Genomic DNA, 12,372 nt, shown 5'->3' with positions numbered 1-12,372 from the left:
ATCCGTGCACCTCTCCTACTATTCCATGGCTCAGTAGCTTTTTCATAAGCCTTGCATGCGGAACCTTGTCAAACGCTTTCTGGAAGTCCAAGTAAACTATATCCACTGGATCTCCACTATCCAAATGTTTGTTCACCTTCTCAAAGAATTGAAGCAGATTCGTCAGACATGACTTCCCTTTCCTAAAGCCGTGTTGAATAGCCCTTATTAGGTTGTGATCGTCCAAGTGTTGTACAATGTTGTCTTTAATTAGTGCCTCAATTATCTTCCCAGGAACTGATGTGAGGCTCACAGGTCTGTAGTTTCCTGGTTCGCCTCTTGATCCTTTTTTGAAAATTGGGATGACATTTGCTATCTTCCAGTCCTCTGGTATTTGCCCGGTTCTAATTGACATGTTAGCTAAGGATTGCAATAGTTCGCCAATTTCTGCCTTAAGTTCCTTTAATACTCTCGGGTGAATTCCATCCGGTCCAGGGGATTTGTCACTTTTTAGTTTGTCTACTTTTTAGTTTGTCAATCTGAAAGTATATCATGTCCAACTCCACATTTACTGTTGCGAGGCTTTCCTCTATGCCTCCAGTGAATATATTCCCTGTGTCTGGCATTGTTGTAGTGTCCTCATTTGTGAAGACAGAGGCAAAGAATGCATTTAACTTATCGGCAACTTGTTTGTCTTCTTTGATTGACCCTTTCCTTTCTTGGTCATCGAGAGGGCCCACTGCCTCTCTTGCTGGTTTTTTCCTTTTATATATCTTAAAAAGGGCTTGAAGTTTTTGGCTTCTTGCGCTATCTTTTCTTCATAGACTTTTTTGGCATCCCTTATCACTTTATGACACTTTTTCTGATCGATTTTGTGACAGTTCCAGGCCTCCACTGTTTTTTCCTGTTTCCATTTTTTGAACGAGTTCCTCTTTTCTCTTACTGCATCCTTAACCTCTTTGGATAACCAAGCTGGTTCTCCTTTTTTCTTTTTTCGCCTTCCTTTGGATATCTTTGGTATGTGGATATTCTGTGCTTCTATGATGGTGTTTTTCAGTAGAGGGGGGCCAGACATTGAAATAAAAAGCACATGGCACTTTAACCAGCACTTTAATAGCACTTCAGCACATTACAAAAAATTCTTTGCACAATTTGCACTAGTTGCACAATCCATTAACGCTGCTATTGACTTTAATACTTGTTCCGCCATGGGTGTTGTAAATGGCTGGAATTTCTAGATATTGTGATATACCATCTAATCACATGACTTGTTTCAGCGTTACTGGAAACTGAATCAATATTTTGCTGAGAATGATAAGCGTTTGTTTTTAATATGTTAGCTTAATAGCTATAAATAAAATAAAGAGCTGTGATTCAATAAAGAATATTATTACTTTCATCACAGAATTCTAGTGACTTTCTCCCTATTAGTAAAGTTTTTCAGTAGAGACCATGCTTGCTCAACTGTTTGAATTTCAGCTCTGCCCTTCCTGAGCCTTTTTCTAACCATGGTTCTCATGTTGTCATAATTCCCTTTTTTGAAGTTAAAGGTCGTGGCTTTAGTCTTGATTGGTTTCCCCCTTCCAATGCCAATGGTAAAATTGATTATATTGTGATCACTTGTCCCCAGCGGGGCCGTAACTTCAACGTCTGCTGTCCTCCCAGTAATGCCATTTATTACCAAGTCTAGGATTGCGTTTCCTCTTGTCGGTTCTCCTACCATTTGTTCAAGGAAGCAATCTCCTATCAATTCTAGGAATTTTATCTCCCTGCCGCAGCTTGACATTCCCAAATTCCAGTTTATCCCCGGAAAGTTGAAGTCTCCCATGATCGTTACATTTCCTGATCTACTTCTACTATTAATTTCCTCCATCATTTCTTTGTCTGTTTCCTCACTCTGTCCCGGGGGTCGATAATAGAGGCCAATTCGTATGTCTGCTTCTTTTTGTCCAGGAATCTTTATCCAGAGGGACTCTAGTTTATCATTAACTTCTGTTTCTCTATCCCTAACAGAATCTATTTCCTCATGGACATACAGGGCAATATCTCCCCCTTTTTGCCTAATCCTATCTCTTCTGTATAGTTTATATCCTTGCAATGCTGTGTCCCATTCATTTTCTTCATTCCACCACGTTTCTGTTATTCCTATGATATCCAGTTGTTTTCTTTTTGCTAATTCTTCCAGTTCGTCCATTTTGTTTCCTAAGCATCTGGCATTCGTATACATACATTTAAGTTCTGTTCGCGCTAATTTCATGGATTTAGTGGTCCTCACATCTTTTTTTGTATCCATTTGATCTGTTTCATTGCCTCTTGTTGTATCACCTTGTTCTTGCCCTGTAATCGCGTGGTTGCTTAAAGTTTCCTCCTTGGTCTGTCCTGGTGTCCGTGCCATCGACGGGTTGTCGACTGTCGGCTCTCCCCTAATTTTCAGTTTAAAACCTTCTCAATGGACTTCTTCATGTTCTCAGCCAGGACTCTTGCTCCCTGTTTGGTGAGGTGTAGGCCGTCCTTTCTATAGTACCTGCTTCTACCTCCTAAGGTCGCGGGGATCCTGCGGGGTTCGATACAACTCGAGCCACGAGGCTCGTATTTTTTTTCCAACTGCCCTGCCGTAGTACACATAGCCGACCGGAAGTCTTCCCCGATGTCAGCACTGATATCGGAGGGAGGGCTTAAGCAAAGCGACGTTAGTACTGACGTTAGCGACATCGGAGAAGACTTCTGGTCAGCTATGTGTGCTGTGGCAGGGCAGGCAGGAAATAGAAGATGAGCCTCGCGGCTCGAGCTCCATTTGGCTGAGAAAGTTACTAAGGTAATTTGCTTGCAGATGAGGGCTGGGAAACAAACGCGGAACACAAAAGGGGGGAGGGAGTGCGTTTTTGGATACGAGGCATAAACTTGGGAAAGAGGAAGGGAGGGAAAGAGATGCTGAGGTGGGGGACGGAATGCGTTTTTGGACACAGAAGGCATGAACTTGGGAGAGAGGAAGGGAGGGAAAGAGATGGTTGTGTACACAGGGAATGGAAGAAAGGAGAATTTTTGGTCATAGGGAGGGAGTGAGGTACAGATGAGAGGGAGAAATATTGTAGTGGAAAGGGAACAGTTTTTGGACACAGAAGGCATGAACTTGGGAGAGAGGAAGGGAGGGAAAAAGATGGTTGTGTACACAGGGAATGGAAGAAAGGCGAATTTTTGGTCATAGGGAGGGAGTGAGGTACAGATGAGAGGGAGAAATATTGTGGTGGAAAGGGAACAGTAGGACAGATTGAAATGGATGCAAGAGGGAGGAATGTTGGACATAGTGGTGAAGGGAATGGAGGGAGAGATGTGGCATGGTGCTGGAGAGGGGTAATAGAAGGAGAAATGTTGGGCATGGGACTGGTGGGCAGGGGTGAATGATGAGAAAGGGATAAATGCTGGACCATGGTAGGAGGAACCAATGGACAGCAACAGAAGAATTTACAGAAGATGGGAAAGTGGAAAAAAGAAACTGGGACCAACTTTATAGAAAAATAAGTCTCCAGGCAACAAAGGTAAAAAAACGGAATTTATTGACTAAAATATGTTAGCATTGGAAAATGTATATAGCAGATGTCTTTGTATTGTGTTCAAAAGAAAAGGAAATACATTTCTGTTTTTATTTCTACATTGTTGAAGTACTTGCTGACCCTTGCTGTGACTGGTGGGGATCCCCAAGCACTGCCAGCAGAGGACCTCCTCTAGAAACGGCCAGAACTCCCCTCCACCAAGCACAGCAGTTGCTGGCAACATCCATGAGCCACTGAGGTGCCAGCATCTGTGACTCAGGGACGCTACTGCTGCCTGCCAAGCTTGGCAAAAGGGACCCCCGCCAACTGCAAAGGAAGTCCTCAGCTGACAGCTTGGGAGTTCTCATCAGCTGAGCATTTATATTTTATACTAGCTGATGCCCCGGCGTTGCACGGGTATTTAATTATAGCAATAACACTGTAAATGGATTCAAATAAAGATACTTTATAGTGGTGAATGAAATTATTTTTTTACAGCTTTATAAAAAGTACAATATTCAAATTATAATGTGAAATATTTGACAAAATGAATACAATACAACTAACACAAAACTTGATTATAAACAACATTTTTAGTTTCACCTCCAGGAGCAAGAACATATAAATTCTTGGGTGAAGAGACCCCCAGAACATATCACCCCAGTTAGTGAGAGATCTGCATACCAAGTTTCGTTCAAATCGGTCAAGCCGTTTTAGATTTACTGTGAGAATGGCAGCGTTTTACATTTTTTCCATTGACATGAATGGGTGAAATCTGATGTTCTGTTTGTAGCTCCGCCCACGTGTGCAGGTGGGCTGCGAGACCCTCAGAACATATCACCCCAGGTAGTTGGAATTACTGTGAGAATGGCAGCTTTTTACATTTTTTCCATTGACATGAATGGGTGAAATCTGATTTTCTGTTTGTAGCTCCGCCCATGTGTGCAGGTGGGCCGCGAGACCCCCAGAACATATCACCCCAGGTAGTGAGGGATCTGCATACCAAGTTTCGGTCAAATCGGTCAAGCCGTTTTTGAATTACTGTGAGAATGGCAGCTCTTTACATTTTTTCCATTGACATGAATGGGTGAAATCTGATTTTCTGTTTGTAGCTCCGCCCACATGTGCAGGTGGGCCGTGAGACCCCCAGAACATATCACCCCAGGTAGTGAGGGATCTGCATATCAAGTTTCGTTCAAATCGGTCCCACAGCTTTTTACATTTTTCCCATTGACTTGAATGGGTGAAATCAGATTTTCTGTTTGTAGCTCCGCCCATGTGTGCAGGTGGGCTGCGAGACCCCCAGAACATATCACCCCAGGTAGTGAGGGATCTGCATACCAAGTTTCGTTCAAATCGGTCCCACAGCTTTTTACATTTTTTCCATTGACTTGAATGGGTGAAATCTGATTTTCTGTTTGTAGCTCCGCCCACATGTGCAGGTGGGCCGCGAGACCCCCAGAACATATCACCCCAGGTAGTGAGGGATCTGCATATCAAGTTTCGTTCAAATCGGTCCCACAGCTTTTTACATTTTTACCATTGACTTGAATGGGTGAAATCAGATTTTCTGTTTGTAGCTCCGCCCATGTGTGCAGGTGGGCCGCGAGACCCCCAGAACATATCACCCCAGGTAGTGAGGGATCTGCATACCAAGTTTCGTTCAAATCGGTCCCACAGCTTTTTACATTTTTTCCATTGACTTGAATGGGTGAAATCTGATTTTCTGTTTGTAGCTCCGCCCACGTGTGCAGGTGGGCCACGAGACCCCCAGAACATATCACCCCAGGTAGTGAGGGATCTGCATACCAAGTTTCGTTCAAACCGGTCCCACAGCTTTTTACATTTTTTCCATTGACGTGAATGGGTGAAATCTGATTTTCTGTTTGTAGCTCCGCCCACGTGTGCAGGTGGGCCGCGAGACCCCCAGAACATATCACCCCAGGTAGTGAGGGATCTGCATACCTATTTGCGTTCAAATCGGTCCCACAGCTTTTTACATTTTTACCATTGACTTGAATGGGTGAAATCAGATTTTCTGTTTGTAGCTCCGCCCATGTGTGCAGGTGGGCCGCGAGACCCCCCAGAACATATCACCCCAGGTAGTGAGGGATCTGCATACCAAGTTTCGGTCAAATCGGTCAAGCCGTTTTTGAATTACTGTGAGAATGGCAGCTCTTTACATTTTTTCCATTGACATGAATGGGTGAAATCTGATTTTCTGTTTGTAGCTCCGCCCACATGTGCAGGTGGGCCGCAAGACCCCCAGAACATATCACCCCAGGTAGTGAGGGATCTGCATATCAAGTTTCGTTCAAATCGGTCCCACAGCTTTTTACATTTTTACCATTGACTTGAATGGGTGAAATCAGATTTTCTGTTTGTAGCTCCGCCCATGTGTGCAGGTGGGCCGCGAGACCCCCAGAACATATCACCCCAGGTAGTGAGGGATCTGCATACCAAGTTTCGTTCAAATCGGTCCCACAGCTTTTTACATTTTTTCCATTGACTTGAATGGGTGAAATCTGATTTTCTGTTTGTAGCTCCGCCCACGTGTGCAGGTGGGCCACGAGACCCCCAGAACATATCACCCCAGGTAGTGAGGGATCTGCATACCAAGTTTCGTTCAAATCGGTCCCACAGCTTTTTACATTTTTTCCATTGACGTGAATGGGTGAAATCTGATTTTCTGTTTGTAGCTCCGCCCACGTGTGCAGGTGGGCCGCGAGACCCCCAGAACATATCACCCCAGGTAGTGAGGGATCTGCATACCAATTTGCGTTCAAATCGGTCCCACAGCTTTTTACATTTTTTCCATTGACTTGAATGGGTGAAATATGATTTTCTGTTTGTAGCTCCGCCCACGTGTGCAGGTGGGCCGCGAGACCCCCAGAACATATCACCCCAGGTAGTGAGGGATCTGCATACCAAGTTTCGTTAAAATTGGTCCCACAGCTTTTTACATTTTTTCCATTGACTTGAATGGGTGAAATCAGATTTTCTGTTTGTAGCTCCGCCCACGTGTGCAGGTGGGCCGCAAGACCCACAGAACATATCACCCCAGGTAGTGAGGGATCAGCATAGCAAGTTTCGTTCAAATCGGGCAAGCCGTTTTTGCGTTGGCAGCTTTTTACATTTTTTCCATTGACATGAATGGGTGAAATCTGATTTTCTGTTTGTAGCTCTGCCCACGTGTGCAGGTGGGCCGCGAGACCCCCAGAACATATCATCCCAGGTAGTGAGGGAACTGCATACCAAGTTTCGTTCAAATCGGTCAAGCCGTTTTTGCGTGATCACGGCACATACACACATACACACACACATACACACATACATATCTCCGATTTTATATATATAGATTTACGTTAGAGGCTCTGGTAGAAACCCGTTTACAAAGTATGTATTCTTCCCAATTAATATTTCCAAATTAATAAAGTGTATTCGCTTATTTGTAAATGGGTTTCTTTGCACCTATCCCACACACAAATGTTTGCATCTTTTTTCACTCTTAATAGTAATAAATACAAAGCAGTCGCCAATGATTTTTTTAATTAATAGCACTTATAAAATTCTCAAGTGGCAACACTTATCTTAAATGAATCAAACCAAATCTAGCGCTGGCAGGTTTTCAAACTCCCAACGCTCACTGACATTCACTTTATTCCTAACTTTTCAATCTAAGTGACCTTCTTCAAACGGGCCTTCTCACATTTGGCGCCATATTCTCTGTTCACTTAAAATCCCTGAATCTCTTATACCTGCGCTACCAGTGAATCCATCTTGTGTGCCATTTTCTTCTTCATGGGTTTGTGTGGGAAGTTTGCTTTTCACCAATTTTTGTTTCAAATTAGGTGGCTGATGGAAAGCCAGCACAGGTGTAACTGGGAATATTTCTTTTGTAATTCATCTTCCTGGAGTAGTGGTTGCAGATCTCTTATAACCTTAGTTTTTCCAAGTTCCCTACACAAACCCATGAAGAAGAGAATGACACACATCCTTGGGGTGTGACAAACTGCAATCTGTGCAAGTAGAGTTCAAAGGATCCCATAGGAAAAACATTTAGCAATAAAGGGATCCTTCACATGTTCATTTTCTAATATGGTATATACATCATTCAGTGCAAACAGGACTTAACAGAGATCTGGCTTTCTTTCCCACTATAAAGACATTTAAATCTGCTCTGCCACCTTTCCGTCTCCTGCCCACCCACCCCTCCCTCTTCCTATCCCTGAATGCTTTCATGTTTTCCTTATACATACTGATATTTGTCAACATTTGCTTATTTCTGATCTGAAGAAGGGTTACCTTTGAAAGCTCATCATAAAATGCATTGAGTTAAGTCCAATAAAAAAAGTTATCCCCTTTTTCCTTTGTGTTTTTGTTTTATTTCCTTATACTACATTGGAAAGTGGACTAACAGGGCCACCACACTATTTCACTCAGTTTTAATGTGTATTAAGCTAATTTTGAGATGGTATGTAGGTAGACACAAATCATTTAAGACACAGGTACAGTAGTAAGAAATTATTGCCTAACAGAGGTAACAAAATGTTTAGTAGTACTGTATTGGAAGTCTTCATCCTGTCATTCTTCCTTGTGTATGGTGTAGGACAGTTTTCAGTCATGTATGCAGATGAAATGTGTTACCTGTCTAATGCAGAAATACTCAAGGGTAAATATTATCCTCCTTAATTTGGCTTATAAAGATGCCATCTACATCTGACTTCATTGATTTTGGTGAGCTTATGTGGTTCTCCTAATGTGTGTTCAGAAGAGTAAGACTTTACATTTATTTTTTATTTTTTTAATTCTTTATTGATTTTTAATCAAAAACAGTGTCATACAAATGAAAGAACAAAAGATATTCCACATATTCCACTATTATCTATACAGGTAACATAAATATCATTCAATAATTTCATTTTCCTGCATATAATAATATCAGAATATATCCTAATATACAATACGAATAAAGTTACCCAAATATCACTATCAATATTTATTCCGCTCCCTCCAACCCCCCATCCCCCTGGATGTGTAAAGATAAATAAACCAAAGAAAAGAAGAGATATGATGAAAATACATTATTATGTTTTTACAAATTTAGTCAATGGGCTCCAAATTATATTAAATACCTCACTAAAACCCCTTCATTCTGCATTAATTCGTTCGTATCTGTATGTAGTACACACATTCACCCACCAAAATGTATAATTAATTCTATCATGGTTTTTCCAATTACTTGTAATCAATTGAATGGCTATACCTGTTAGGATCATAAATAGACGACTCTTATCTAGAGTGGGTTTCACATGTAAAATTGTTCCACAAATTATAGCCTCATATGACATTGGAACATTTGAATCTAGTACTAAATTTATTTGTCCCCAAATTGACTTCCAATATATTAATACAACAGATGATCCAAAGTCCCTATACCAGTATGACAATGCCAGCATCTATTAGACTTAGAACTATCTATTATATTTAATTGAACTGGGGTCCAGAAAATCCTATGTAACAAAAATAACCATGTTTTGTCTCATAGATGGTGACGCTGTACATTTCAATCTCCAAGTCCAAATTCGTGGCCAACGAGACACAGAAATATACTGTTTTGTCTCGATGCTCCAGATGTCTCTAAGATTATTTTTTGGCTTTTTATTCAAAAATCCAGAAATCAATTTGTACCACTGAGCAGCCTGATGACCTACTAAATCAGTTTGGTAGCAAAGGATTTGCAGGCTAAAATATGTTTTAAAATTTTTCCATTCAGGGAACCCACTCTGAATAGCCTGCTTCAACTGCAACCACCTATATTGTTGAGATTTTAAAATTCCAAATGACTGTTGCAATTGTGAAAAATCAAGCAGATTTCCATTAGACATAATGTCATCTAATGTCCGAATACTTGCCTGCATCCAATTCTTCCAAGCGATCCCAGCATCGCCTATTTGAATCTTGGAGTTTAACCATAAGGACTGCAAAGTAGACTTTATTATGGGAACATCTGTTTACTTATCAATAAATTTAATTGTTTTCTATATGTCCAATAAAATCACATTATTCTTAGCGTACCTAGGTATTTTAATACTTAATATATGAGACAGTCTCATCGGGGACATGATTTTCCACTCAAGATATAGCCAGTCTGGGTAATGTTCTAAGAGCTCAGGGAGGATCCAATACATACCTTGACGCATTATATAGGCTTGATGATACCTATAAAAATTGGGAAATTGTTTTTTATTTTTTCAAACTGTTTAATTGTATTAACTTGAGACAAATCTTGTAATTACACTAACTACTTTTCTCCGTGTATTATTTTAATTTAGAATATATTTTTAACCAAAGATGGAACAATACAATTGGGAGACTTTGGAATAGCAAGAGTTCTCAATAGGTAATAGTTTAATTTTTTACTTCAGTAGTTTTGTGATTGCTTCAGTTTGGAGTTTTAAAACATAAATTGTGAGTATTAAGTTTTTCTTTATTTTTCTTTACTAGTACTGTGGAGCTGGCTCGTACTTGCATTGGGACGCCTTACTATTTGTCGCCTGAAATCTGTGAAAACCGACCTTACAATAACAAAAGGTATTAAAGCTTTATATAGTGTATTTAACCTCTTGGTGCCCTTGCCTCCTCCCCCCCCCCAGCATGGATAATTTGCACTATCTCAGTAATGCTTGATATAGTTTCTGGAGAAGGAAAATAAGAGCACTTTTTATTGACCTTATAGACAAATATCCTAAAGTAGATGAGCTTTTGGATCAATCCCTTTTACATGTGGCTTTCTGTGGTTTTTAATCCCTATCTAGATAATCATTGTTGAATCATGAATATATTTGGGTCTAGTAATCATTACAATCTATAAAGAATCCATTTCCTTCTGGGATTTGCCCTAAACAAGATTAGAATGGTTTATTCTAATATTTTTATTGCTGGGGTAAGTACTGTTAAAATCAGGGTCGACAAGCTTCTGTATAAGAGACTTCAGATAAAGTCATGAAGAAATTATAGTTTGTTTATTTTAAAAAAAAAAATATATATATATATATATCCCGCATATCCAAAATTCTATGCAGGTTACTGAAAACAAACATAAGCATAACATAAAAACCTGACATACAAAACTAGCACTAGCACTAGTTCAGGATTCTGTTGGCCAGCATAGACCCCTGGAACACTCTATGCCCAAATCTATCCAGAGTTCGACCCTCTCTTCTGGGAGGGGCATTAGCATGGGTTCATGCACTGTGCACCTGCTTCAGGGCAGATTCTACGACCAATGATTGATGCAGCAACTGTGGTCTGTTGATTCCTGGACACGATTGGATATGATACTGTGCATCTAATTTGCATAGCACTACTGGGATGTCGAGTGGGGAAGCTCAGTTCTTGAGTAAAGTCTCCTTTGAGAGATGATGTAGAGGAAGCTTTATATAGTCTCAAGGCCACTTGGGATAATCAAGGGCAGCCATAAGCTCTGCTCGAAGCTGGGCTCCGGGCTCTGCCATAAATGACAATATCTTCTCCAGCTGGCTGATAAACCTTGGATATGACCGGCACTTTGGGCGATGTTTGGCCCAAAGGGAGGCTGGAAGATTCATCTGTTGAAAAGTCAAGGTAGAAGCTGAAAGAGCGGGGAGACAAATCCAAATCAAACCCCTTTAAAAGCAGGCTGTGATGAGACATGCTGTATAGGGGAGTGCTGAGAGGATCGAAAATAATTACTATGTGATTTGTAATGTAATTGAATTCATTTATTTAAAGTACTGTCTTCCAAACTATTATGAATGTTTTAAATGTGAACTGCTTAGGTATAGGCAGTTTAGAAATTGTAGAAATAACAAAATGTCTAGAGTGTGAAGAATAGCTATATTCTCTTGATGAGGTCTCCTGCCATGACTGGGATGCCAGGTGCTGATTATGTGGGCCAGCCGCAGAAGTCCATGGTGGTCATTGCCCATGTGCGTCTATGCCAGATGCCCACAAGGTGCACCACCGATGGGCATCGAGGTCAGATGCTACTCCTTGAGAACTGTAGGTCCGAGATCGGCGACGTACTGGAGGTTCCAGACAGCACTCGGACGATTCCTTAATGGGGGCTATGAAATCAGGAATTGATACTGCGTGCGCCTGCAGAAGCCTTGAAAATTCCAACTGCAACTGCTGAATGAGCTATTCGCACAGGGATGGCGCTGGCCCTGCCTCCGGCAAGGGTGCCATGGGCACAGGCTGAGAACATAAGAACATAAGAATAGCCTTACTGGGTCAGACCAATGGTCCATCAAGCCCAGTAGCTTGTTCTCACAGTGGCCGATCCAAGTCACTAGTACCTGGTCAAAACCCAAGGAGTAGCAATATTCCATGCTACCGATACAGGACAAGCAGTGGCTTCCCCCATGTCTTTCTCAAAAACAGACTATGGACTTTTCCTCCAGGAACTTGTCCAAACTTTTCTTAAAACTAGCTATGCTATCCGCTCTTATCACATCCTCTGGCAACGCATTCCAAAGCTTAACTATTCTCTGAGTGAAAAAAATTTCCCCCTGTTGGTTTTAAAAGTTGTGTCGAGGTGCCAGTGACCCTACTGCAGAGGACACCAACCGACGGGATGGCGAACCAGCCTCTGTGTGACGGCACCAGTGGTGTGCTACTAGAGATGAATATTGGGATGATGCTGAAGTGTCCCTGGAAGGTGTGACTCCCCCAATGGTGGTATCGCTGATGAGGGAGGCGACTGTAATAAAGCAGCCCCAGCATAGTCATGCACCAATGCCTACTGTATTTAAGCTACTCCAGCTGCACCGGGTATTCAAGGAGAGCTGCTGGCTCGTACCTGCACCTCCTATGCTGGCTG

At 41.6% G+C, this 12,372-nt stretch overlaps 1 protein-coding gene across 9 annotated transcripts in view; it reads left to right on the top strand.

The window, feature by feature from the left end:
- The window catches only part of NEK1 (NIMA related kinase 1), a 312,305-nt gene that overhangs the window by 34,012 nt on the left and 265,921 nt on the right, over positions 1–12,372 (top strand). For all 9 annotated transcript variants that reach the window (XM_033942264.1, XM_033942234.1, XM_033942215.1 and 6 more), the window contains exons 5-6: positions 9,845–9,912; positions 10,017–10,103. In XM_033942264.1, the coding sequence (XP_033798155.1) occupies positions 9,845–9,912; positions 10,017–10,103 (155 nt within the window). The remainder of the gene's footprint in view (positions 1–9,844; positions 9,913–10,016; positions 10,104–12,372) is intronic.

This window comes from Geotrypetes seraphini, chromosome 1 (assembly GCF_902459505.1).
Source record: "Geotrypetes seraphini chromosome 1, aGeoSer1.1, whole genome shotgun sequence".
In the NCBI taxonomy this organism is placed as follows: domain Eukaryota; kingdom Metazoa; phylum Chordata; class Amphibia; order Gymnophiona; family Dermophiidae; genus Geotrypetes; species Geotrypetes seraphini.
The sequence above is the reverse complement of the archived record's forward strand: the minus strand, read 5'-3'. Positions and strand labels throughout refer to the sequence as shown.